A 26,293-nucleotide genomic window follows, 5' to 3' on the forward strand; every position below is an offset into this window, starting at 1 on the left:
TCTCATGGACATGGAGCATATGTTCAAAGTTTGCTATGGCAGACAGAAGAAACTTTTGACATGCTCGTTATGCAGCTTAAGTTGTAATGGAAAAAATAAAAGGAGGGACGATTTGAAGGTGTGTTAAAATAGGAGTTTGCCCATACAGTTCCCTACCTCACCTGACAACACCAATACATCTGCCTCCATGCTAAGGGTATTTTTATTTCTAGACATAGTCTTTCTTACTTTTTGCTCAGCACATTTTTCTTTTTGACAGCTAAGTTTAATCACTCTAGGAAAAGTATTAACTCGGTTAGACCTGCTCTAACTATAATATGAAGAAATCAAATTAATCAACTGCAAGGCTTAACTTAGTTCAAGGAAAGCATTTTGGTATCTTCTAAGCACATAATCCTAATTTTCAGAACAAGATTCTTTCTCATTTAGTTTGTTCTTTTTGTGATCATGGAACTAAGAATGACCTTGTCACTTTTTTCTAAATAGATGAAAGTTTCAAAGTGTTCTCTTACCTCTCACCCTTGTATACTCAGGGTAAATGAAGAACATGAAAACAAACCGTAAAGCATACAAAAATATTACAGTGTATTCAGCTGTTAGAGAGACTTCAAATTAGGAGATATATATGAGTGAGAGTTGTGAGAGTGCACATGCATGTGTATATATGAACATATGTCACCTAATTGGTTTTAAGTAAATTTATAACAAAATATCTTCTGTTTAATATTTTATATCATGTCACTTTACTGAACTTTTTTTACTGATTCTAGCTTTCTCAAGAAAACTCTATGATTTTACACATGTTCTCCTCAAAAAATTTATATCTGTTTTTATATTAAATAAGTTTTTCATTACCTAATTGTATGGCTAACCTCAATACTATGTGAAGCAGGAGGTTAAGAGAGACCTTCATCATTCATCATTGAGTATGGTGTCTGCTACATGTATTGATAAATCACCTTTACTGTTTTAATATAGATTCTTTCTGTACATAGTTTGTGTTGGGTTTCACCATGAAACAGGGTTAATTTTGTAAATATTTTCTCTGTAGTTATTATGATATAATTTGATTGTTGTCATTCCTTTTATCAATAAAATGAGTTGACCTAAGTTTTTATATAATTAGACACTTTGTTGGAACTCAGAAAATAATTTCTTATGGTCATAGGTTTTAATTCTTTTAATGTATATTTTCATTGGATTTGTTAGAAGTTTTGAGGATATTTACATCTATACTCATTAGAAATATTGGGTTTTATTTGACTATGTTGTGTTTGGTTGGTATTTATAGCATAATAATACTGTTTTACATGATTGTACTCAATACACAATAGAATGTAGAAGTGTTTTTGTCAAATTTAAGATAATTTGTAAGATAGTGTCATTATTTGATGTTATTTGTTTTGATTTTTTAATTAGTTAATATATGTATTTACTTTACATCTTAACCACAGTTTCTCCTTCCTCTTCACTTTCACCCACCCATACACACACATTTTCCCCTTTCCATCCACTCTTTCTCCATTTCTCTTCAGAAAAGAGGAGGCCTCCCATGGATATCAATTAGTTTTGACGTATTATGTTGCAATATGACAAGGTGCATCTTCTACTGAGGTTAGAAGAGTCAGTCTAGTAGGACAAAGGAATCTCAAAGGCAAGCAACAGTTGGAGACAGCTTTTGGCCCCACTGTTAGGAGTTCCATACAAAGATCAAGATTTGCAACTGTTATGTATATGCAGAGGACCGGGATTAGTCCCATGCTTTCTCTCTCACTGTCAATTCCATCTCTGTGAGTCCTTATAAGCCCGGGTTAGTTGATTCTATAGGCTTTCTTGAGGTGTCCTTGATCCCTCTGACTCCATCTTCTTCCTCTTTCACAAGATTCCCTGAGTTCCTCCTAATGTTTTGCTGTGGAACTTTAAAACTCTCTCTGTCAACTGTTGTGTGAAGTCTCTGTAGGCTCCTGTCTGATGGTAGAGCAGAATATTGTTAACAATATCATGGGTGTGCTTCCTTCCATGGCATGAGTCTCAAATTCTGCCAGTCATTGATTAAGTATTCCCTCAATTTCTGTTGTGTCTTTATCCTTCTATATCTTGTTGACAGGACAAGTGGTAAGTTGAAGGTTTTGTGGTTGGGTTGGTGTTCCAGGCCCTATATTAAAACTGTTGCCTAGCTACAAGAGATGGACCTTTCAGTTTCCATATCCTCCACTGCTAGAAGTCTTAGTTAGCTAGTGTCATCCTCACAGATTCTTGGAAATTTTCATTTCCCTAGTTTTCTAGTTCGTCCCAGAGATGCAACCCCCAATTATAGTTATCTTTCCCAGTTCTCTCCTCTCCTTCTTTCCCCAACTTGATCCCTCCTGTTTCTATCCCAATCCCTTCTATATCCAGTCCCTTTACTTAAGCCACATCCAACAATTATTCTACTTCCACTTCTCAATGAGACTCATGCTTCTGCCCTTCAGTCCTGATACTTAGCTTCTTTGGATCAGTATTGTTATCCTTTACTTTACATCTGATATCCACTTATAAGTGAGTATAGACTCTGTCTTTCTGAGTTACTTTACTCAGGATGACATTTTACTTTTCTACACATTTGCCTGCAAATTTCATGATGTCATTGTTTTTAGTAGGTGAGTTATACTCCACTGTGTAAGTATATTTTCCAGTTGTGAGCCTTTAATTACCAATAAATTTTAAAAGTCACTTAGATTAGATATTAAGAGACCCCACCATAAAATAGCAATTAGTGAAGCAAACGAGAAAAAAAAACAAATAAAAGGGATTCAGGATTAGGTATTGGGGGGCAGGGAGCAGGAGGAAAGCTCCGAGGGCCAGGAGAATGAATGAAAATATGTAGTTTCTGGAGATGGAGGGTAGAAGAATCTCTAGAAAGTCCTAGAGACCTGGGACTTTAGAGGCTCACGGGACTCAATGGGGGTAATCTTAGCCAAAATGCTCAACAGTCGGGAGATGGAACATAAGGAGAAATAATAGAAAGGGTAGACAGAGCCCCCAGTGGAGGGATAGAGTCACCAGCCCACCTTTAAATTTTTTGACCTAGAATTGTTCCTGTCTAAAAGAGATGCAGGGACAAAAATGGAGCAGAGACTGAAGGAAAGGCCACCAAGTGACCAGCCCAATTTGGAATTCATTCCATACATGGGCACCTCAACCTAACCCTTTAGTGATGCTATGTTGTACTTGCAGACAGGAGCCTAGCATGGGTGTCCTCTGAGAGGCTCTATGAGCAGCTTGACTGAGGCAGATGCAGACACTTAGAGCCAAACTTTGGATTATGGTCGGGGGGCCCTATGAAAGAACTATGAAAGGGTTGAAGGAGCTGAAGCAGGTGGCAACTGCACAGGAAAACCAACAATATCAACTAACCCAGAACCTTGGGAGCTGTCAGAGACTAATTCACCAACAAAGGAGCATACACAAGCTGGCCTACAGCCCAAGGACCCTGGAATATATGTAGCAGAGAATTGCCATGTCTGGCCTTAGTGGGAGAGGATATGTCTAATCCTGTAAAGACTTGATGTCCTGGAGAAGGAGGATGTTGGGGGTGGGGGCAAGGAAGGAATACCATCTCAGAGGCAAAGGAAAAGGGGGTAGGGTAAAGAATTCTGGGAAGGGGCCTGGGAGAGAAGCAACATTTGAAATGTAAATAAATAAAATAATTAATTCTAAAGAAAAGTCTATGTCTTTGAAACAGAGTAGAGAGAGTTGTATGGGAGTTTGGAAAAAGAGAAAAGAATGGAGAAACTTTTTTTCTTTTTTAATTTATATATTTGCTTTATTGAGTATTTTTGTGTTGATATTCAAAAGGGGAATTGGTCTGAAGTTCTCTTTCTTTGTTGGGTCTTTGTGTGGTTTAGGTATAAGAGTAATTGTGGCTTCACAGAAGGAATTCAGTAGTGCTCCACCTGTTTCAATTTTGTGGAATAGTTTGGATAGTATTGGTATGAGGTCTTCTATGAAGGTCTGATAGAATTCTGCACTAAACCCGTCTGGACCTGGGCTCTTTTTGGTTGGGAGACCTTTAATGACTGCTTCTATTTCCTTAGGAGATATGGGGTTGTTTAACTGGTTTATCTGTTCCTGATTTAACTTCGGTACCTGGTATCTGTCTAGGAAATTGTCCATTTCCTGCAGATTTACAAGTTTTGTTATATATAGGCTTTTGTAGTAGGATCTGATGATTTTTTGAATTTCCTCTGATTCTGTTGTTATATATCCCTTTTCATTTCGGATTTTGTTCATTTGGACATACTCTCTGTGCCGTTTGGTTACTCTGGCTCAGGATTTATCTATCTTGCTGATTTTCTCAAAGAACCAACTTTTGGTTCTGTTGATTCTTTGTATAGTCCTTTTTGTTTCTACTTGGTTGATTTCAGACCTGAGTTTGATTATTTCTTGCCTTCTATTCCTCTTGGGTGTATTTGCTTCTTTTTTTCTACAGCATTTAGGTATGCTGTGAAGCTGCTGATGTATGCTTTCTCCTCTTTCTTTCTGCAGGCACTCAGAGCTATGAGTTTTCCTCTTAGCACAGCTTTCATCGTGTCCCATAAGTTTGGGTATGTTGTACCTTCATTTTCATTACATTCTAAGAAGTCTTTAATTTCTTTCTTATTTCTTCCTTGACCAAGTTATGATTGAGTAGAGCCTTGTGCAACTTCCATGCATATATGGGCAGTCTTTCCTTGTTGTTATTAAAGACCATCCTTAGTCTGTGGTGATCTGATAGGATGCATGGGATTATTTCTATCTTTCTGAATCCGTTGAGGCCTGTTTTGTGACGGATTATAAGGTCAACTTTGGAGAAGGTACCATGAGGTTGTGAGAAGAAGGTATATCCTTTTGTTTTAGGATGGAATGCTCTCTAAACATCTGTTAAGTCCATTTGGTTCATAACTTCTGTTAGTCTCTCTATGTCTCTGTTTATTTTCCTTTCCATGATCTGTCCATTGATGAGAGTGGGGTATTATCACTATCCTACTCCTATTATTGTGTGAGTTGCAATGTGTGCTTTGAGTTTTAGTAAGGTTTCTTTTATGTATGTAGGTGCCCTTGTAATTGGATCATAGATATTTGGAATTGAGAGTTCATCTTGGTGGGATTTTTTCCTTTTCTGAATATGCAGTGTCTTTCCTTATCATTTTTGGTGACTTTTCATTGAAAGTCGATTTTATTTGATATTAGAATGGCTACTACAGCTATCTTCTTCAGACCATTTTATTGGAAAGTAGTTTTCCAGCCTTTTACTCTGAGATACTGTCTGTCTTTGTCTCTGAGGTGTGTTTCCTGTAGGCAGCAAAATGCTAAGTTCTATTTACATATCCAATCTGTTAATCAATGTCTTTTTATTGGGAAATTGAGTCCATTGACCTTGAGAGATACTAAGGAATAGTGATTTTGCTTCTTGTTATTTTCATGTTTGAAGGTGGGATTATGTTTGTGCGCTTCTCTTCTTTTGAATTTGTTTGAAGGAGATTTCTCTCTTGCTTTTTCAAGGTTGTAATTTAACTCCTTGTGTTGGGCTTTGCCATTTATTATTCTTTGTAGGGCTGGATTTGTAGAAATATATTGTGTAAATTTCATTTTTTCATGGAATATCTTGGTTTCTCCCTCAATGTTAATTGACAGTTTTGCTGGACATAGTAACCTAGGCTGCCATTTGTGTTCTCTTAGGGTCTGTATGACATCTGTCCAGGATCTTCAGGCTTAATAGTTTCAGATGAGAAGTCTGGTGTAATTTTGATAGGTCTGCCTTTATATGTTACTTAACCTTTTTCCCTTACTGCTTTTTATACTCTTTCTTTGTTTTGTGCGTTTGGTTTTTTGACTATTATGTGAAAGGAGGAATTTCTTTTCTCGTCCAACCTTTCTTGAATTCTGTAGGCTTCTTGTATGTTTATGGGCATCTCTTTCTTTAGTTTAGGGAAGTTTTTTTCTATGATTTTGTTGAAGATATTTACTGGTCCTTTAAGTTGGGAGTCTTCACTCTCTTCTATACATATTATTCTTAGGTTTGATTTTCTCATTGTGTCCTGGATTTCCTGTATGTTTTGGGCTAAGAGATTTTTCTGTTTTACACTATCTTTGACAGTTATGTCAATGTTTTCTATGGTATCTTCTGCTCCTGAGATTCTCTCTTCTATCTCTTGTATTCTGTTGGTGATGCTCGCATCTATGACTCCTGATCTCTTCCCTAGGTTTTCTATCTCCAGGGTTGTCGCCCTTTGTACTTTCTTTATTGTCACTAATTCCATTTTTAGCTCCTTGATCATTTTGTTCATTTCCTTCTCCTGTTTCCTTGTTTTTTTCCAGTAGTTCTTTAAGGGACTTTTGTGGTTCCTCTTTATGGGCTTCTACCTGTTTACTTGTGCTGCCCTGTATTTCCTTAAGGGGGTTATTTATGAGTTCTTAAAGTCTTGCATCATCACAATACAATGTGATTTTAAATCTAGATCTTCCTTTTCTAATGTGTTTGGATATCCAGTGTTTGTTTTGGTGGGAGAACTGGGCTTTGATGATGCCAAGTAATCTTGGTTTCTGTTGCTTGGGTTCCTGTGCTTGCCTTGGCATCAAGTTGTGTCTGTTGTTGGTTTGTCTTGCTGTTTGTGATGGTGGCTTGACCTTCCTGTGGGCCTCTGTGCCAGCACTCCTGTAGACTTGTTTCCTGTTTTCTTTAAGCCAGTTATGGGAACAGAGTGTTCTGCTCTCAGGCATGTAGTTGCTCCTGGTCACTGGCTTTCAGCTCTCCATGAGGACAGCAACTTGTAGGGTCCTGTCCCTACCTCTCCTAGGTCCCTGTATGTATGAGGCACAGGTGTCACTAGGCATTTTCCTCTTGAGTTTGAAATGTGGACAGAGAGTGTTCTCTTCTACTTTCACAGGAGTGCCTTCACTTCTGAGGGTCTGGCTCTCCCCCATACCAGATTAGGGTGCAGGGAGCAGTTTGACAGGTTGACTTCAGACCGGGGCACAGATCTGGACCACCCTGCAGCTCAACTGCTTCTATATTCATGTGTCCAGAGGCACTATTCAGTTTCCTCTTGGGCCAGGGATGTGGGCAAAGGTGGGCAGAAGTGGCAGTCTGTCCTGCCCTACAGTCTCAGGATTGCTGGCACTTCTGGTTGTTCAGTGTTCTCTCCCACAGGATTTGGGAGCAGGGAGCTATGGGCTGGGATCAGAGAAGTTCAGGCAACAGCCAGAAAGCGGAAGTACCTGGTCCCAGAGGACTTCTGACATTGTATGTCTTGAGTCCATCAGGCAGATCACTTGGAGCAGAAGAGTTGGCCTTACCTCTGTTCTCAGGTGTGTAGTCCCTCCTGGCAGTTTGCTTTCAGCTCTGTGTGAGGGCAGTAACTAGAAGGGTCCTCTCCCTACTGCTTCTAGGTCCCTGAGTGGAGGAGGCACAGATGGAGCTAGGCATTTTCCTCTTGAGTTGGCAATGTGAGCAGAGTAGTCTCCTCTGAATTCTCAGGAGTGTCTGTACCTCTGAGAGTCAGAGAAGTTCTCTTCTATACCTATTATTCTGAAGTTTGATCTTCTCAATGTGTCCTGGATTTTCTGGATGTTTTGGGTTAAGAACATTTTGCATTTTGATTGTTGTGTCACTGTTTTTTTTTTTTTTTTTTTTTTTTTTTTGGTTCTTTTTTTCGGAGCTGGGGACCAAACCCAGGGCCTTGTGCTTCCTAGGTAAGCGCTCTACCACTGAGCTAAATCCCCAGCCCCGTGTCACTGTTTTTTATAGTATCTTTTGCCCCTGAGATTCTGTCTTCTATCTCTTGCATTCTGTTGGTAATGCTTGCATACATGATTCCTGATCTCTTTCCTCGGTTTTCTATGTCCAGGGTTGTCTCCCTTTGTGATTTTTTTTTTATTGTTTCTATTTTAATTTTTAGTTTCTGGAAGGTAGGGACCATTCGCCAAAGAGGTTTTGGTCCGGGCTTAAGCTTGCTGTCTGTGGCTCCTCTATCCCACACAAAGAAAAAAAAAACAAAATTATAAATCCTGCCCACAAAGGATCAACTTGAAACAACATTGCTGCAGACTTCAGACCTTTCGTCTCTGCTTACCTCCAGAGAACTTTATCGTCCCTTACCAGGAACTTTTCCGACGTTGCTCGTCCTGAAGCTGAAGAGTTCTGAGATCCACGAGGATGTCCTCGTCCCCGTAGGGGCCACCACTTTGTCACGCCCACCTCGGCCGGCAAGGAAGACGCAACATGGTTGGATTCTTCTCAACAGCCTTTACTGCAGGACACCTTCTTTGTTGATACAGGGAGGCAGCGGCAGCCAGCCCTAATTGTTACAGCTCCAAGTGTTACAGCTCCAAGTGTTACAGCTCCAAATGTTACAGCTTTAAGTGTTACTGCGCGCCGAGCGGCAAAGCCACTCAGCTTATATACACAACAGTATGCTAATCTTCTTTCAGGGATTGGTGGAGCACGAGTCACCCCACTGCCATCCCAGCTACTTGTCCTCCAGAGATTGGCGCGGCATGAACTTCCATTTAGCATAGTACCGCCCCAGCCAGACTGATGTCAGATGCAAAACCCCACGCATGCTCAGTACTGTTGTTAGGAGGGTGCCAGATTCACCTCATTATCATACAGCTGCCAAGCCGCTCCCTACAGTCCTGTATTTCTTTAAGGGAGTTATTTTGCTTTTTTTTTTAAGTCCTCTAAAATTATCATGAGTTGTGATTTCAAATCCAAATCTTGCTTTTCTACTGTGTTGGGGTATCCAGGGCTTGCTGTCATAGGGAAACTGGGTTCTGATGATGCCAATGGGCTTGGTTTCTGTTGCTTTTTTCTTACCCTTGTCTTTCACCATCTGCCTCTCTCTGCTGTTAGTCTTGTTGACTCTGACAGTGACTTGACCCTCCTTAAGACTGTGTGTCAAACTATTGGGAGAACAGCTCTCTCCCAGGGGAATCTGGGTACAGAGAACTGTGTCACACAACTAACTCTAGGCATAGGCAGAAACCAGAATGCTCCTGTCCCATATTGCTCCTAGATTCCTGTGTTCTGAGAGCTCAGGGCGGGTCCCTTGGAGCAGAACTGGTGGTATTACCTGTGCTCTCAAGTGTGTCAGCACTCCTAGGATGCCAGCCTTTTCACAGAGGGATCTAGCACAGAGATCTGTGGTACATGGTCAGCTCCAGGATCCAGTTTCCTAGAATTTTGAGTATTTTTGCATCAATATTCATAAGTGAAGATTGTCTGAAGTTCTCTTCCTTATTTGGCTCTTTGTGTGCTTTAGGTACCAGCAGAACTGAGGTTTCATATAATGAATCATATAGGATTCCTTCTGTTTCTATTTTGTGGAATAATTTGAGAAGTCTTGCTGTAGGTCTTCTCTGAAGGGTTGGTAGAATTCTACACTAAAACCATCTGGCTCTTGCCTGTTGATGGTTGGGAGACTTTTAATAACTGCTTTCATATCCTTAGTGTCTATAGGACTGTTTATATAGTTTATCTTGTACTGAATTAACATTGGTACCTGGTATCTATCTAGAAAAGCATTCATTTCATCTAGATTTTCCAGTATTGTTAAATATAGGCATTTGTAGGAGGATATGGTGATTTTTTTAAAATTTCTTCAATTATTTTATTATGTCTCCCTTTTCATTTCTGATTTTGTTAAATTAGGTACTGTCTCTGTGCCATGTAGTTAGTTTCGTTAAGGGTTTATCTATCTTGTTGATTCTATCACAGAATTAGTTCTTAGTCTTCTTGATTCTTTGTATAGTTCTCTTTGTTTCTAATTGATTGAGTTTACTTATTTCCTGCCATCTGCTCCTTTTGGATGTGTTTGCTCCTTTTGGTTCTAGAGCTTTCACATATGCTTTTAATTTCCTAGTGTAGAATCTCTCCATTTTTTTTTTATGAAGGCACTCAGGGGTATGAGAATTCCTCTTAGCTTTCATTATGTTCTGTAAATTTGGGTGTCCTATGCCTCCATTTTCATTAGAGAAAGTTTTTAATATTTCTTTCTTTTATTTCTACCCTAACCAAGTTACCATTGAGTAGAGAGTTGTTCAGTTTCCATGAGTAATTTTGTTTCTGTTGTTTTTGTTGTTATTGAAGACCAGACTTAGTCCATGGTGATCTGTCAGAATCAAAGAAATCATTTCCATCTTCATGTATCTGTTGATGTATGTTTTGCATCTGATTATATTGTCAGTTTTTGAGCAGGCACCATGAGGTGTTGAGAAGACGGTATATTCTTTTGTTTTAGGGTAAAATGTTCTATAGAAAACTATTAAATTCATTTGTTTGATAACTTCTATTAGTTTCACTATATATCTGTTTAGTTTCTCTTTCCATGATCTGCCCATTGGTGAGTTCAGGCTATTCAATTTCCCTACTATTATTGTTTGAGGATCAATTTGTATTTTGAGCTTTAGTAATATTTCTTTTACAAATGTTGGTGCCCTTGCAGTTGGAGCACAGATGTTCAGAATTGAGAGCTCATCATGGTGCATTTTTCATGAGTTTGAAGTGTCCTTCTACATCTTTTGTTTTTGATAAATTTTGGTTGAAAGTCTATTTTATTGAAAAGTAGAATGGCTACTCCAGCTTCTTTCTTGGGACCATTTCCTGGGAAAAATTTTTTTAGCCTTTTACTCTGAGGTAGCTTCTGTCTTTGTCACTGTGCTGTGTTTCTTGTACGCACCAAAATGCCAGGTCCTGTTTACATATCCAGTGTGTTAGACTAGAATTTTTTATTGGGAAATTGAGTCAATTGAATTTAAGAGTTATTAAAGACCAATGACTTTAGGTTCTTGCCATCTTATTGTTATTATGTGGTACTATATTTGTATATTTCTCTTTTGGGGGGTTTGTTGAGATAATTAATTTCTTTGTTTTTCTTGGCTGTTGTTTCCTTGTGTTGGAGTTTTCTTTCTATTATCCTCTGTAGGCTGAATTAAGAAGAAAAATACCATTTAAATTTGGTTTCTCCACCTATGATGATTGAGAGTTTTGGTGTGTATAGTAGCCTGGGCTGGCATTTCTGTTCTCTTAAGGTATGCATGACATCTGTCCAAGATCTTCAGATTTCTATTGAGAAGTCTGGTGTAATTATGATAGGTCTGCCTTTATTTGTTACTTGGTCTTTTCCCCATTCCTTTTTAAATATTCTTACTTTATCCTATGCATTTAGTATTTGGACTAAATTTATTATGTGACAGGTGACTTTTTTCTGGTCCAATCTATTTGGTATTCCATAGGCTTCTTGTACATGTATGGCCATCGCTTTCTTAATTTAAGAAAGTTTTCTTCTCTAATTTTGTAGAAGATGTTTTCTAGACCTTTGAATTGGAAATCTTTACTCTCTTCTATACCCACTATTCTTAGGTTTAGTGTCTTCATTCTTTCCTGAATTTCCTAAATATTTTGGGTTAGGAGCTTTTTGCTTTTTGTATTTTCATCAACTGTTGTGTCAGTCTCTTATTTGGTAATTTCTATGTCTGAAATTTGCTCTTCTTTCTCTTCTATTGTGTTGAGGATGCATATATCTGTAATTCCTGTTCTTTTTCCTCAGTTTCCCTTTTCCAAGGTTTCCTCCTTTGTGTTTTCTTTATTCTTGTCTTTCCACCAGTTTTGGAAATAGTTCTTGGATGGTTTTGTTCAATTCCTTCACCTACTTAATTGTATTTTCCTCTATTTCTTTAAAGGTTTTATGTGTTTCCTCTGTAAAGGCTTCTTCATTTTCATCTGTGTTCTCCTACATTTCTTTTTTTTTTTTTTTGGTTCTTTTTTTTTTTTTTTCGGAGCTGGGGACCGAACCCAGGGCCTTGCACTTCCTAGGTAAGAGCTCTACCACTGAGCTAAATCCCCAGCCCTACATTTCTTTTTTTACTTTTCTATTTTTTTTCGGAGCTGGGGACCGAACCCAGGGCCTTGCGCTTGCTAGGCAAGCGCTCTACCACTGAGCTAAATCCCCAATCCCACTCCTACATTTCTTTAAGGGAGTTATTTATGTATTTCTTAAGGTGCTCTATCATTGTCTTAAGATAGAAATTTAGGCCAAAATCTTACTTTTCAGATGTGTTAGGGTATCCAGGGTTTGCTGTGGTGGGAGAACTGGTTTCTACTCATGCCAAGTGGCATTGTTTTTTTGTTTTTTGATTTTTTTTGTGTGCCTTATGTTCTTGTGCTTATCTCTCACCATTTGGTTAACTATGGTGTTAACTGACCTTGCTGTCTCTGACTGGAGTCTGTCCCTCTTGTGAGCCTGTGAGCCTGTGAGCCTGTGAGCCTGTGAGCCTGGTTGTGATGTGTGGAGTTGAGTGGGATATGGAGCATATGATCTGCCCCAGGGCACATTTGCAGAGTGAAGGAAGATGCATCTCTGGCTAGGCAAGGGGTCCTGTGTCCTCTGGGCATCCCCTGAAGGGGGTTCCTCTTTGGCCAGGTATTGGAGCAAAGGGTCTCATCTGTGAGCTTGGTTGTGATGCCCTGGCAGTAGTGGGGAGGTGTGCTGGAGCACACAATCTGCTCCAAGGAGCTGTTGCAGATAGAAGTGAGAGAAATTTTATAATCAAATTATAACATTAAAAAATGCTTTTTAACAAAAAATCCAATTTTAGGAGAGCTTGCAAAGTAGATTATCTGACACATAAATTCAAACAAATTATGTTAAAAACAATAATAACCAACCAAACAAAAAAACAACAAAAACTCAAGCCATGTAACACAGACACAAATGATGAGATCTTCTGACTGTACTTTTATTTGCATCTCTTTATTCCTGATGGGTTTTCTACTCACTGCAATCAATGTAAAATAACTTATTTTGGAATTAAGCTTTTCTTCTTTTACCTTTTCATTAATTTTTTCATGCAATATATTTTGATCATATTCTTTTCCTTCCCTCAACTCCTCTCAGATCCGTCTTGCACATTATCTACCCAATGTCCTATTCTTTCCCATTTCTCTTTCTCTCTCAAGAAAAAAAGATAAACCAAAACCAACCAACAATGAAGTAATAAGAAAAAAAGTTACCAAAAGGAAGCATAAAAATATTGAAGTCCCATTTTGTGTTAATTATCTACTTCTGAGCATGGGCCTTCTATAACATGAGATTGATATGCTTAGTGTTGCTCCACTGAAAAGAGCCTGATTTGACTTCTCCCAGAAACTATCAAATTACAAATAAATTCTAAGTTAGGGATTCTATATGCCTACTTCCCCTGGACTGTGTAGGATATTGCATGATTGTGCTTGTCCTAGTCCTGTGCATCCTCTCTGTCCTCTGAGTTCCTATGTCAACCTGTCCTCCTATGTATATAAATTTTGTTTCCATAAATTCATCCACCACTCCTGGTTCTTAAGTTCTGTCTTCTTTTCCACATATAAACCTGAGAATTGAGGGTAGAGGTGTGATTAAGACAGCCCACTTAATACTGAAATTTTGAAAGCTTATCACTGTCTACACATTGTCTATGTTTGAGTCCTTCCATTAATTACCATCTACTGCAAGAAGAACCTTTTCTGAATGATATTAATCAGTGCACTGATCACCGATTAGGAATAATTTTATCGTTATGCCTATAATATGTGAAATAATATTAGTTTTCCTGTAGGGCCCATGACCTGTCTGGTATCTGGTTTTTGAACAAACTAAAAGTATCATGTAATATATTGGTTCTATCTCATGAAGTTAGCCTTAAATAAAAGAAAAGTTAAAAAGAGGAAAAAAAAGAAAGGAAGAAAAAAGTGGTTGATTACTCTAATAACATACATACTATTTTTATAGCAGTGTGCATATCTTCCAAGTAGGTTGCTGTCTATTTGAATTTTTAAAGAAAAGATAAAGAAGTATGTGTTTCCTGATAGTATCTTCCATTTCTTCTTAGACCATAATCATTTCATTCCGGGAATTATAAAATCCTTTGACATTGTCAACATCCTAGCCCTCCACACATTGCTATCATCACATAGAGTAGACTATTCTATGAAGAATATACAATTATGTACAACAATGAGCTGAACCTTTAATTAAAATATATATTTATCCAATCAGGAAATTCAAATCAAAACTGTATTGAAATCCTATTTTGCAACTGTTAGAATGGCTATCATCAAGAAAGAAAATAGCACCGTATAATGTCAAATCAAAGGAAGGTGAGCAGTATAAGAAATACTAAATATGAGTTTTTTCTATTGAACACTATAAAATTTGTTTTAGGACAAAGAAGTACTTTTTACCTCCCTTATCCTTTAAGGAAGTGTTTTAATACTCCCAACTCAGTAAAACCTTTGTTTACATAAATGTCCATGTCTCTATTTTCAGAAGTTGTATGGATCAGAAACCCCTCTGTTCTTTGTCCTTGATTTTCTGCACACCCCTTTCTTTTTTTGGAGCTCCAAACACTTTTCAATAGTAGGACAAAACAATTATTCAATGTTACTGAGGTTGTGTTCGGCCGTAATAGAAATCAGTAGAACAGTTCCTCAAAACTGCAACAAGCAGGTATATCTAAATATGAATGGTTTCATTACTGTTAAATTCAATTAAAACAGTTTTTAAGCTTAGATACAAATTTAAAAAGATAAAAGCCAATAAAAATCAAAATATAATCCTCTTTCAAAAACTTTTTTAATTCTATAGTGGCCCTATATCTTATTGCATCTTAGAGGCCAAAAGAGTTAGTTGACTTTAGCTGTTTTAGTTTCATAGAATCTCTAGAATGACTGTTTTCTAAGAGATAATTATTCACAAACAATTATGGGTTCCTTTTACCTCCATTCAAAGGACTGGCTGACAAAATGTTTCTCAACCTAAAAAACAAGCACGCACTGGCAGGGATGGCCTCACTACATATTATCTCTCAAGATATAAAGAAATGACCCAAACCCTATGGCAAATGATATAGGACTCCCATGAAATCATGGAGTCACAAAGGACAGAAAACCTACAGTAATTCTGTGAAGATTTTTCTTCTGTCTTTCCTAAACTCTGATTGTTACTGAGATCACTAACATAAGTTGAAATTTCTTTCTACTTACAATAGGTGGAGTAAGTAAATTTTCACCCAAATGTCTAAGACATTTTGACTCTTGTGCAGGTTGTTTAAAAGCATGGAGTTAATAGCTAACTTATAGCTGATAATTTGGTTCATTCTTTTTTCAATAGATTCTAAGTAAGTGCAAAATAAATTTAACCACATTAATATTGAGTTTCCTACTCTGGAGACATGCTAGATATAAAAGGGAAAACAACATTCTCTAATCTCAAAAATATTGCTATTTCTGCAGAATTTCATTACTTCCATACGTGTAATGAACACACTATCGTTTTTGAATGAAATAGTTTTGACCTCTTTACTTTTTATATTTATTTTGATAAAAATGAAACATTTTTATTTTTTATCTGAATTTATTATCAACCTCTTCCACACTTTTCTTATGGCATTTTTCATGTCCTTATTCCTAAAAGTATAAATCATAGGATTAAGCAAAGGGGATAGCATGGTGTAAAATATTGCTACCATTTTGTCAAAGGAGAAGGCAGTGGGAGGCCTTGCATATGTAAATATACATGGGACAAAGAACAAGATCACAACAGCAATATGGGACCCACAAGTAGACAGAGCTTTCCATCGTCCTTCAGAACTGTGAGATCTCAGAGATAGCAAGATAAAACCATAAGAGACAAGCAACAAGGAGAAGATTATGATGCAGATAAACCCACTATTGGCAACCACCAAAAGGCCAAAGATGTGAGTGTCAGTGCAAGCAAGTTCCAGCAATGGGTACAAGTCACATATGAAGTGATCAATGACATTGGGTCCACAGAAAGGCAGCTGCAAAGTGAAGATAATTTGGATGATAGAGTGTAAAAATCCTCCTGCCCAAGCCACTCCCACTAGAGTACCACAGAGCCTCAGGGTCATGATGGAAGAGTAGTGTAAGGGTTTGCAAATAGCAACATAGCGGTCATAGGCCATGGCTGATAAGACAATCACCTCAGCCCCACCAAAGAAGTGTTCAGCAAAAAGTTGTATCATGCATCCTTCAAAGGAGATGGTTTTTCTCTCATAGAGAGAATCTACAATCATCTTGGGTGTCATGGCAGAGGAGAAACTTGCATCCAGTAAAGACAGGAAAGCCAGGAAGAAATACATGGGAGAGCCCAGCAGTGTAGGGCTAGAGACAACAGTCACCACAATCATCATGTTGCCCCCAATAGTTGCAATGTAGACAAGTAAGCATATGATAAATATTAGTTTTTGAACATTTGGATTCTGGGAAAGTCCCAGGAAGACAAATTCGGTTATAAAACTCTGGTTTTGCATAGTTTCCAAGGAAAAGATGAATAAATTTGACAATGATGATAAACATTTGCTTCAGTCCAGTTTATAGATTTGAGATCACAAAAGCTTTTTATAGAAATATCCAAAATTGCATTTAATGCTTAATTTAATTGAGAATATAAAAAAGCAGGAATATTTCAGAGTGATAGTTGAAGATCAGATTGAAGCAGAGATAAATTATAGAATACTTACAATCTTAAGCTCTCTTTATATGGAAATGGAAGCAGTTACACTCACAGAAGACTGACAGTATTTTATATGCAATTCTCGATTTGACTATGAATTTTAGATCCTAAATAAATTGCTACAAACTCTTCTGACCTTTTGTTCATCTTATGAGGAAGTCAGTACTGTGCTTATTTATGTCTTACATTGTCAGGAAAGCACATGGTAATGATGAGATGATTAAAAAATGTAATCTATAAATAGAAGAAATAGCCTGCATTTTAGGAGACAAACATAGGTACTTCTTCAAAGTTTAAAAATTATAAACTGAACATGCCTTTATTAATTTTTATCCCTTCTTACACTTTTGGCTAAAATCTTGTATGGTAACTGTTATTATAATTTAATAAAACATTTTATGGAAAAGAAAGACATATAAGCAGAGATATAGGCTTAAGAATTATATATCAAGATTTTTAAACTTTTAAAGGTTGTCACCTAAAATTGGAATGGAATCATAAATACAAATAATTCCACTCCTGAGTTTTTCCCTAATGATTAGTAATACAAAAAGAGCACTCCACATGGCCCTAGCTATTATTTACCTGTTTTATTTGTAATAAACTTATGATTCAGGAGATTAAGTTGAAGTCAGTGGGAAAATGTCCAATGCTATTTACATATTGGACAGGATCTCTGCCTCCAAGCCAAAGTGTGGTCCATTGAAAGGACTGGGAAAAGATAGCAATTTTCCTTTTCCATTAAGAACTTCAAGCACCTTTCTACCTGTAAGTATTAAGGATTCACAATATGTTGTTCAGGTTTGAATAGGACATTTTAATAAAATCAACACAGTAAATGAGAAAAGATTAAAAGTTAATGAACTAGTACCCTATATATGCAAGTTTTCAACAGCTATGATATTGCTGAAGACAAAGAGCACACAAAATTTCAGTGACAGTTTTATTAATAATTTTCCACAGATTATAAAATTCTGCTTCGTCTGACCATATTATAACTCTTGATGACTCATATATTTGAAACATAAATGATCTTCTCAAGAACAAAAACTATTAAGTTCTATCTCCACATCTTCTAGGACTATAATGCCAAACTTAAAAGTATAACAATATTTCCTGTAGTAACTGTCATTTTCAAAGTTATTTATAGTAAATATAGGAAAATGCTTTACCAACACAAAGATTTTCCCATTCATCTCCACTTGTGCATGCAAATGGAAAGAATTATCAAATTCTTTTTACATGTGTTACTGAAATACATCAATCAAGAAGCATGTGCTTGTGAATATACGTATATGCTTTTACCTGTTTTTTTAAATAAGTAAACACTGTGAATTCCAAAACTACTTGTAAATTATCACTGTGGAGCAGTCAGATTAAACAAACTTTAAGCAATTATGGAAAATACCTATCATGGAGAAAAGCATGTCAATAAATGACTCAGGGTATGGGTAGAGCTAAAGCAGGAAAGAGAATAGGGTAAAATGTGAGATCAGCTCCTGTGTGTTGCTGGCATACCCAATACATGATTTACTATTCGTCCTATGACTTGGAGCAGATTGCATAAGGTTCTTAAAGCTCTCAAAGCCTCATATGACATTTCTTTTGATGAACTTGATAGGAATGTATCTCAATTGTTTCTTAAGGGAATGGGAAAAGTTATATCATCAATGCAGTCAGAATATCAGGAGAAGACAGTGTTGAGTGGTGAGCACACACCCTACAATCAGAAGGATGTTATTCTACCTCTAAAACATTTTACTAACTTTCTATATGTTTAAAAATGTAAAAACAAGTAGCTAATCATAGAATTAAAAAGTATTTTTAATTTATGCCATATTTTTGCTATTATAATTACACTATCTCTCCATACCCTTTCCTCCTTTCACACCTTCCCATATACTATTCCTTATTCTCTTTAAAATCATGGCTTCTGTGATAACTAATTGTTTTTATATGCATGCATGTGTATGAATTATATTTCTAAATATAATGTTCTTAGTCTGTATAATGTTAACTGCATGTATATTTTTCAGGCTGACAATTGGGTATTAGGCAACAGTTTGTGTGCTCTTCCTCTTCCCTGGGAAGACTATTTCTTCCGCTCTTAGCATTCTATAGTTGTTTGAAGTTCTTTATGTAGGATTTAGGCCTTGTGGACTTTTCCCTGTCAACTTTAGCATGTCTACTGTTGTTGTCATTGTTCAGCTCATGTTTAGGCAGTAATGTTGGTGAGACCTATGGGTGTTAGTTCAGAAATTATTACAAGAAACAATTGTATATGAAACACTCTTATCCTCTGGTTCTTACAATCTTTCCACGCACTCTTTAGAAATATTCCCTGAGCCTTAGGGGTGTGTGTATGTGTGTGTGTGTGTGTGTGTGTGTGTGTGTGTGTGTGTGTGTGTGTGTTTGTGTGTGTGTGTGTGTGTGTTTTATGGGTGTATTTATTCAGACATGTATTTACAACTCAACATTTTCATTAGTTGTGGTTTTCTGTTCTGGTCAGAGACTTTTGAAAAAAGAAGTTTGCTTGATGAGGAGTAAAGACAACTTTATTAAACCAGCATAATCACTAAAATAATCTAAACATCTGTCCTTACACTCAGAGAAAGGAATGACACCACCCTCAGACCAACTGTTCCATGTATCTTCATTATGTCAAGAAAATTGAATTGACTGTGACAGTAAAGGAACAAAGAGCTTATATTAATTGAATAATTTTTACCATCTACTTCCAGAGCATGTTTAGTCAATTTAAAGGTATTCAAAATAAAAGTTAATTTAAAAACTGTTTGGTTTCTACTGTCAACAGCAATGCTAGCTTGCTAATGTGGCAGCCATTGTCAAAATAAAATAAGGTATTCTATGTCCTCTGACATAAAATGGAGACAGTAATACAGATCTGTCAAAATCAAAGACACTAAAAGTCTGACAATTATTATAATCACATTTGAAAAACGTTTATCAATAACAATAGAAAATTTTGATGTCAGCATGATTTTTAGCAGCTTCCACATAAAAAATAAAATTGTCATAAATATAATTTGTTCTCTAAAAATATGCTATCTTCAATTGCAAGTCTTAAATTACAACAAAAGTTGTTCATTCATAGAGTTATTTCATAAAGCTTATGAGTAAATATTTCTGGAAGCATTAAGTGTTTAGAATATTAATAAACTCAGCCCCAAAGTCTAATTAGAATCAAGATGTGAGTTAGGAAAACAATAGAATGGAAATTATATGTTACAGATATTAGTAGAAAAGAAAGCTGTCTAAAATAAACATAGAAAGATGATCATCTATATCAAATATGTATTCCTCACCAATCCAGGTAAGAACATTCCTTTATATAACTATTTGGGAAACATGTCTTCTTCGATTTCAGTTCCTTCTCTTTATTTTCATGAATCTCTGATGATCGCCCCAAGTGGTATAATTTTCATAATCCTATTGTTTCTGGAAATGACAGCTGTGATAACACTTCTTTATTAACACTGCTGTTCATTCCAGAGGATGCCTGCTGCCTCTCCCATTGTCTTGCTAATTCATATGTTTTAAGGGAGACACTAAGCAGTGACTAACACAAACATAGTGCAGGGCTTCAGTCTTCCTGAGGACACTAAAGCAGTATCCAAGTATTGTTCAGGAACATCAAAGACACTTAGGGACAGAAAGGGGACACATTTATCTTAGAATTCTCCACTCTGGGACATGTGCCATTCTTCTTACCTTAATGTCTGTTCTTGTGGAGTTGTTTGGTGGTAAATTCCATGTTGTGTATTGTTAAAAATAAAGACTCAGTGTTCCATGATTCCACATCAGGATCCTGTAGAAATTATAGACATTCTCTGAAAAGTCATTATTTAACCTTAAATATGAGGAAGAGTTAGATAATATTTTAAAAATCATCCTGATAGTGAGGTAAAATAAAACATGTGCTTGTTGCATTTTCATTGATTTGGCTTTAATTTATAGATAAAATTTAAATGAGGTATTAATGTCATTAAACCTCTAACAATGGCTGTTTTTCACTGCACTTCAAACTTCAGATTATTTTTTTAATGACTGAGTTTTTATAGGATTCCTATTATGCATAAAGCTCTATCCTATAGGTTTCATGTGTGTTATTTTACTTGCTATTCATACAATCAAACATAGAACCTGCAGATTAAATATTATAGCTTAATTATAAATCTTTTGCAAAAAATGAATAAAAGAATTATAAGCCTCACTTGTATCAATTTCAGTGATGATACCCCCTTATTTTTATATGGAGTAGGTCTACCCAGTTTCTGGTAAGACTCTAAGGCTCCTTCTATTTTTTTCTTATCTTGGACAAAGAGGAGGGACATCTGCAGCAAACCACTGCCTCTCATATGCTATTTGTAACATGGTATCAAGGAGAAACAAAAGAAGCAAAACTTTCCTACTTTATGTACAACTGGAATTTAAAGATTTTAAATGGGATTTGAGAACAAGTAGCCCTACCTACCTCAGGCCTTGGAAAATTTCCACCACGCTAATTTTCCATGACATAAATTAAGTGGTGTTACCTCCTCATTTATTTATAAATTTCTATTTTTGTGTCCCCATAGGATAAGAGAACTTTTTTCTTCTCTTTGAAGTTCTGACTTCAAATTGAAGATTCTTCCAAATGTAAGAGCTTAGTTCTGAGAGAATATTGCACCCATCCACACACATGCATGCGCACATGCATGCATGCATGCGCATGGACACACGCGTGCGCGCGCACGCACACACACACACACACACACACACACACAAAAACATGATTTTCTGGCACAGTGGAATGCTTACCAAAGAATGAAACAGATATTTACAGCAAAAATATTTATTATTGGTTGTCCAAAATGTAATGATTTTCTCCGAGAAAATGACTTTGAAGTTTTTTAACATTAAAACCAAATGCAAACATTTAGGAATTAATTTTTCTCTTTTTTTATAGAGTTGAGAATATAAGACTTACTGGTGTCATGTTGGTGGAACATAGTACTGAGCCTGATGCATGAGAAAAACCTGATACTTGGCTCACTTGGATATCTCAAGAGAAACCTACAAGAAAATATTTCTGATTTGTTCAACTTTAAATATTACATTTTACTAATTTTCATACTTCACAGAAAAAAGTATAATTGAACTGATAGATATAAAAACATTTATTCAGAAGAATCATCCCTTCAATTATCTATAGAATTAAACTGTATTATTTCTTATTCCTCTGTTGGTTAACAGTTAACATTTGTGTTCTTACAAAACAGAGTACTTGGCATGATAACACTGCAAATACAATTTGTATCTCTGTTACAAAGCTTGAAACTCTACACAAAGAACTACAGAAAACTAAGGAGTGCTGTGAGTGGAAATAAATAGACTTCCCTGAAAAGAAAATTCTAATCATTTATTTCATTTATTTAATACAAAATTGCTGTTAAAACATTTCACAAGTAATATCTAATTAACAGGGTATATTTAGTAACATATATATATATACATATATATATGTGTGTGTATGTATATAAATATATACATGGCTGTATATATCTATGGATATATGTGTGTTTAGGAATATACAATATAAAATATACATATATATGCACATAACAACAATTAACGATTAAAACATGAATTAGAACAAAAATATGGAGGAGTATATGGGAGGGTTTGGAGCAAGTAAAATCAGGGAGGAATTGTGGTAATTATATTATAATTTCAACACCAAAGAAATAGTATAAATAAATAAAAGAAATACTATTTTGTCGAGGTATAGAAAAAAGACAAATTTTATAGTTGAAATCAGAATAGATAAACTCAGAGAAAGATGGAGCCATATGTAAGGTATAAGAAACTACAGGTGAGGAGAGAGTCATTTATTATTTTAAACTTTATCTAATACCCATACTTTCCCACTAACTGAACATCTCTCACCATCATTTATGTCATGATAAAATATATAGTAAGTTTCCACAGAGATGTTCTCATTCCTTTGTAATTTATTTTTTCCTGTAGAATTCTTATTACTTAGCCAATGATAAAATTTTGCAAATAAGAGTTTTAAGTTGTGTTTTGCTGTCTAACAGATCTAGTCTTCCATTATTATCCCCACATATTTTTATTACTATGACATTTATGTATATATAGACAGCTGTACAAATTTTAGGACTGGGATAACAGTTCTTATATGCAAACACTTAGTCATTGTAAAGGCAAAAGAGAGGAGTAACAAATTTATCTAAACTTGTGTATATAAATCAAGACTTAAATACTTATGAACTATTCCTTTGGCAAATGCAAAGTGTCCTCATATTTTTCATTATACACAGACACACACACACACACACACACACACACACACACACACACACCAGTTCTAGGATCCTTTTCTTATTTTCCCCCACAGAACTTATTCCTGTTGCAATGGAACATCTTCTGGTGCTTACATTTATATCATCACTATTGATGATGTTGTATTACAGATGAAGCGTCCCATCTTCATCAGCTTTCAATGACTCCCCCAAGACGATTTCTATTCTTTTATATTAAAGTATTTATTTTACAAACAGTAGGAAGAATACAAGCAATATGAACAATATTTCTTCAGTCTTGTCAATTTTATCACTTAGAATTTGATAGTACACTATAGATTACCTATCTTCAGACCACGTCTTCCCTTGAACTTAGACCATAAACACAGCACTCATACATTGAGACATACTCTGACATAGAATAAAATCCTGGCTTCTCCTACCTTGTAACCTACATAGAAGACAGAATGAAAACCTAGTCATTTTAGTCAAACAAATGTGACCTCATCACAGAAACTTAGATCAATGAAGGTGATCACATCATTGCATCCAATGGAAACAAGAAAATATATCCATTCACCTGGTGGGAAATGGATAAGTCAAAATGTCACAACAATAGACTTGAAAGAACTTAAAGGTGATAACTCCAGACACCATTCAGAACCACCTCATACTTAGTATAGACTACTATGAGATTGTGATAACTTTGTAGGCATCATATGGAAGAACACATGATAAAGGAAGCATGGCACTACTTACAGCGGGTGTGGTGCTGTAATTTCTGGCACTGCAGTCAAAGAATTAAAAGGTGTAATTTCAGTAGGTCCAACATACATAGTCACTGCCAAAAGCCAGAAGAAAACTTTAAACATATACTTAAATCAGGAAATTATCACGCTGATGCCTTTTTCACTACTGGTCTAGTACAATTTTATAAAGTATCTAATTAAATAAGCAAAATGGAGGCCATTATGCCAAGCTACAATCCTTAAATATGATTCTGTCTATAGGAAGTAATATAATTTCCTGTAGGCAGCAACCAAAGGGTGGGGGTACAACCACTGGATTCTAGGAATAGATTCATAGATTCATCTATTAGAAGAGATTTACTACATGGACCTTATCCTATTTTTGTTCTCATTGAAAGACTGGAAGCACCTAAAGAAATGTTCAACACCCTTAGTCATCAGGGAAATGCAAATCAAAACAACTCTGAGATTCTACCTCATACCAGTCAGAATGGCTCAGGTGAGAGCAGATGCTGGCGAGGATGTGGAAAAAGAGAAACACTTCTCCATTGTTGGTGGGATTACAAGCTGGTACAACCACTCTGGAAATCAGTCTGGTAGTTCCTCAGAAAATTGGACATAATGCTTCCTGAGGACCCAACTATACCACTCCTGGGCATATACCCAAATGATGCTCCAACATGTAACAAGGACACATGTTCCACTATGTTGATAGCAGCCTTATTTATAATAGCCAGAACCCAATCACAAAAGAACATGTATGGTATGCACTCATTGATAGTGGATATTACCCCAACTGTTTGAATACCCAAGATACAACTTACAGACAACATGAAACTCAAGAAGGAAGACTAAAGTGTGGTTGCTTAAGTCCTTCTTAGAAGGGGGAACAAAATACAGGAGGAAATATGAAAACAAAGTATGGAGCAGAGTCTGAAGGAAAGGCTATCCAGAGACTGTCCCACATGGGGTTCCATCCCATACACAGGCATTATTGCGGATGCCAACAAGTACATGCTGACAGGAGCCTGATATAGCTGTCTGCTGAGAGGTTCTGCAGAGCCTGACAAATACAGAGGTGGATGGTGGCAGCTAACTATCAGACTGAGAATGCAGTACTCAGTGGAGGAGCAAGAGAAAGGACTGAAAGAGCAGAAGAGGTTTGCAACACTAGAGGAAGAACAACAATATCAGCCAACGAGACCCTTCAGAATGCCCAGGGACTAAACCACCAACCAAAGAGTATACATGGAGTTCCCATGACTCCAGAAGAATCAGAGGATGGCCTGGTCTGGCATCTATGGGAGGAGATTCCCTTGTTCCTGTGAAAGCACAATGCCCCAATGTAGATGAATGCCAGGAATGGGAGGCAGGAAGGAGTGGGTGAGTGAGCTCCCTCAGAGAAGCAGGGGGAGGGAGAACAGATAGACAGTTTCTGGAGAGAAAACCAGGAAAATGAATAACATTTGAAATGTAAATAAGAAAACTATCTAATAAATGAAACAAAAGAAAGAAAAATACCTAGAAGGTGATAACTCCAGATACCTATCAATGAGAAAATTTTTGATGAAGTCTATCATAGTTAGGGTTTTTCTGCTGTGAACAGACACTATGGCCAAGTCAACACTTATAAGAACAAACTTTGATTGGGGCCGGTTTACAGGTTCTTAGGCTCATTCTATTATTATTACAGCAGCAGCATGGCAGAGTCCAGGCAGGAATGGCATAGAAGCTGTTGAGAGTTCTATGTCTTCATCTGAATGCCACTAGGAGAAGACTGGCTACCATGTGGTTAGAAGGAAGTCTCATTGACTACTCTGACAGTGACATACTTCTTCCAAAACAGCCACACTTATTCCAACAAGGTCACACCTACAAATAGTGCCATTCCCTGAGCCAAGCATATTCAAACCACAAGGTCCTTACAGTAGAGCTCAGGAATAATGCTCCAGAAGATACTACCCAGTTCCTCACACTAAAGAACCACTTATAAAATATCAACAAGAGTTTAACAAGTAGTATAGAGAAACAAGGAAAACAGTTTCTCATACACCGGTATGAGGACAAACTCTCTGACATATTGAGTCTTCCTGTCAGTTAAAACACAGCAAGTTAACTACAAAGACAGTTTGGAGAATGCCCCAGTATGAAAGTACTATAGGAAGAACATGATTGACCAGTAAGAGGACATAAAATGTACCACATGTATTGGGAAAGACATGGCAGTAATAGAGATTTTTGAGAAAGATTGCCAAATACCCATATGTCACTGTTTGATTAAATGTTAAGATTTTAGCTTTGTACACGGCATGTCAAAGATGTGTGTTGAAATCTGACTTAAAATATTTAAAGAGATATCTGAGTGACCTGCTGAGGTTCAAATGTTAGCTCTGACATCTCAGTAAAATAGAAAGCAAATTTACATAGTCGTGCTATTTAGTTTAATCTTTTCAGGCTACTATTACATAGACAGTCTACTTCCTCTTAAGGTGAATGTGCATTCTTAATATACTATCAGTTTATACCATGTACAAAGGGCTTTTCTCCTCCTACTCTCACTTTGAGATGATAACATGGAGGTCTGACATTTTTATTAAAAGGCTTCAAGCACCATAGCTGGGCAGATACTCATCCATTCTAACCTTAATCTAACCTAATTATGTTGCCCACAACCAAGTCATTGCCCTGT

At 36.5% G+C, this 26,293-nt stretch overlaps 1 protein-coding gene across 1 annotated transcript; it reads right to left on the reverse strand.

Annotated features, from left to right (window-relative positions):
* Nucleotides 1-15,390: 15,390 nt before the first annotated feature.
* Nucleotides 15,391-16,326, reverse strand: Or4c15b (olfactory receptor family 4 subfamily C member 15B). The gene has a single exon (NM_001000569.1). It carries the CDS (start codon nt 16,324-16,326, stop codon nt 15,391-15,393), a length of 936 nt encoding a protein of 311 aa, NP_001000569.1.
* Between the last annotated feature and the right edge of the window lie 9,967 nt (nt 16,327-26,293).

The sequence above is a fragment of the Rattus norvegicus genome, chromosome 3 (genome assembly GCF_036323735.1).
Source record: "Rattus norvegicus strain BN/NHsdMcwi chromosome 3, GRCr8, whole genome shotgun sequence".
In the NCBI taxonomy this organism is placed as follows: Eukaryota; Metazoa; Chordata; class Mammalia; order Rodentia; family Muridae; genus Rattus; species Rattus norvegicus.

Coding starts and splice junctions, on each gene's coding strand:
- Or4c15b (NM_001000569.1), bottom strand. CDS start 16,326: ATGCAAAACCAGAGTTTTATAACCGAATTTGTCTTCCTGGGACTTTCC.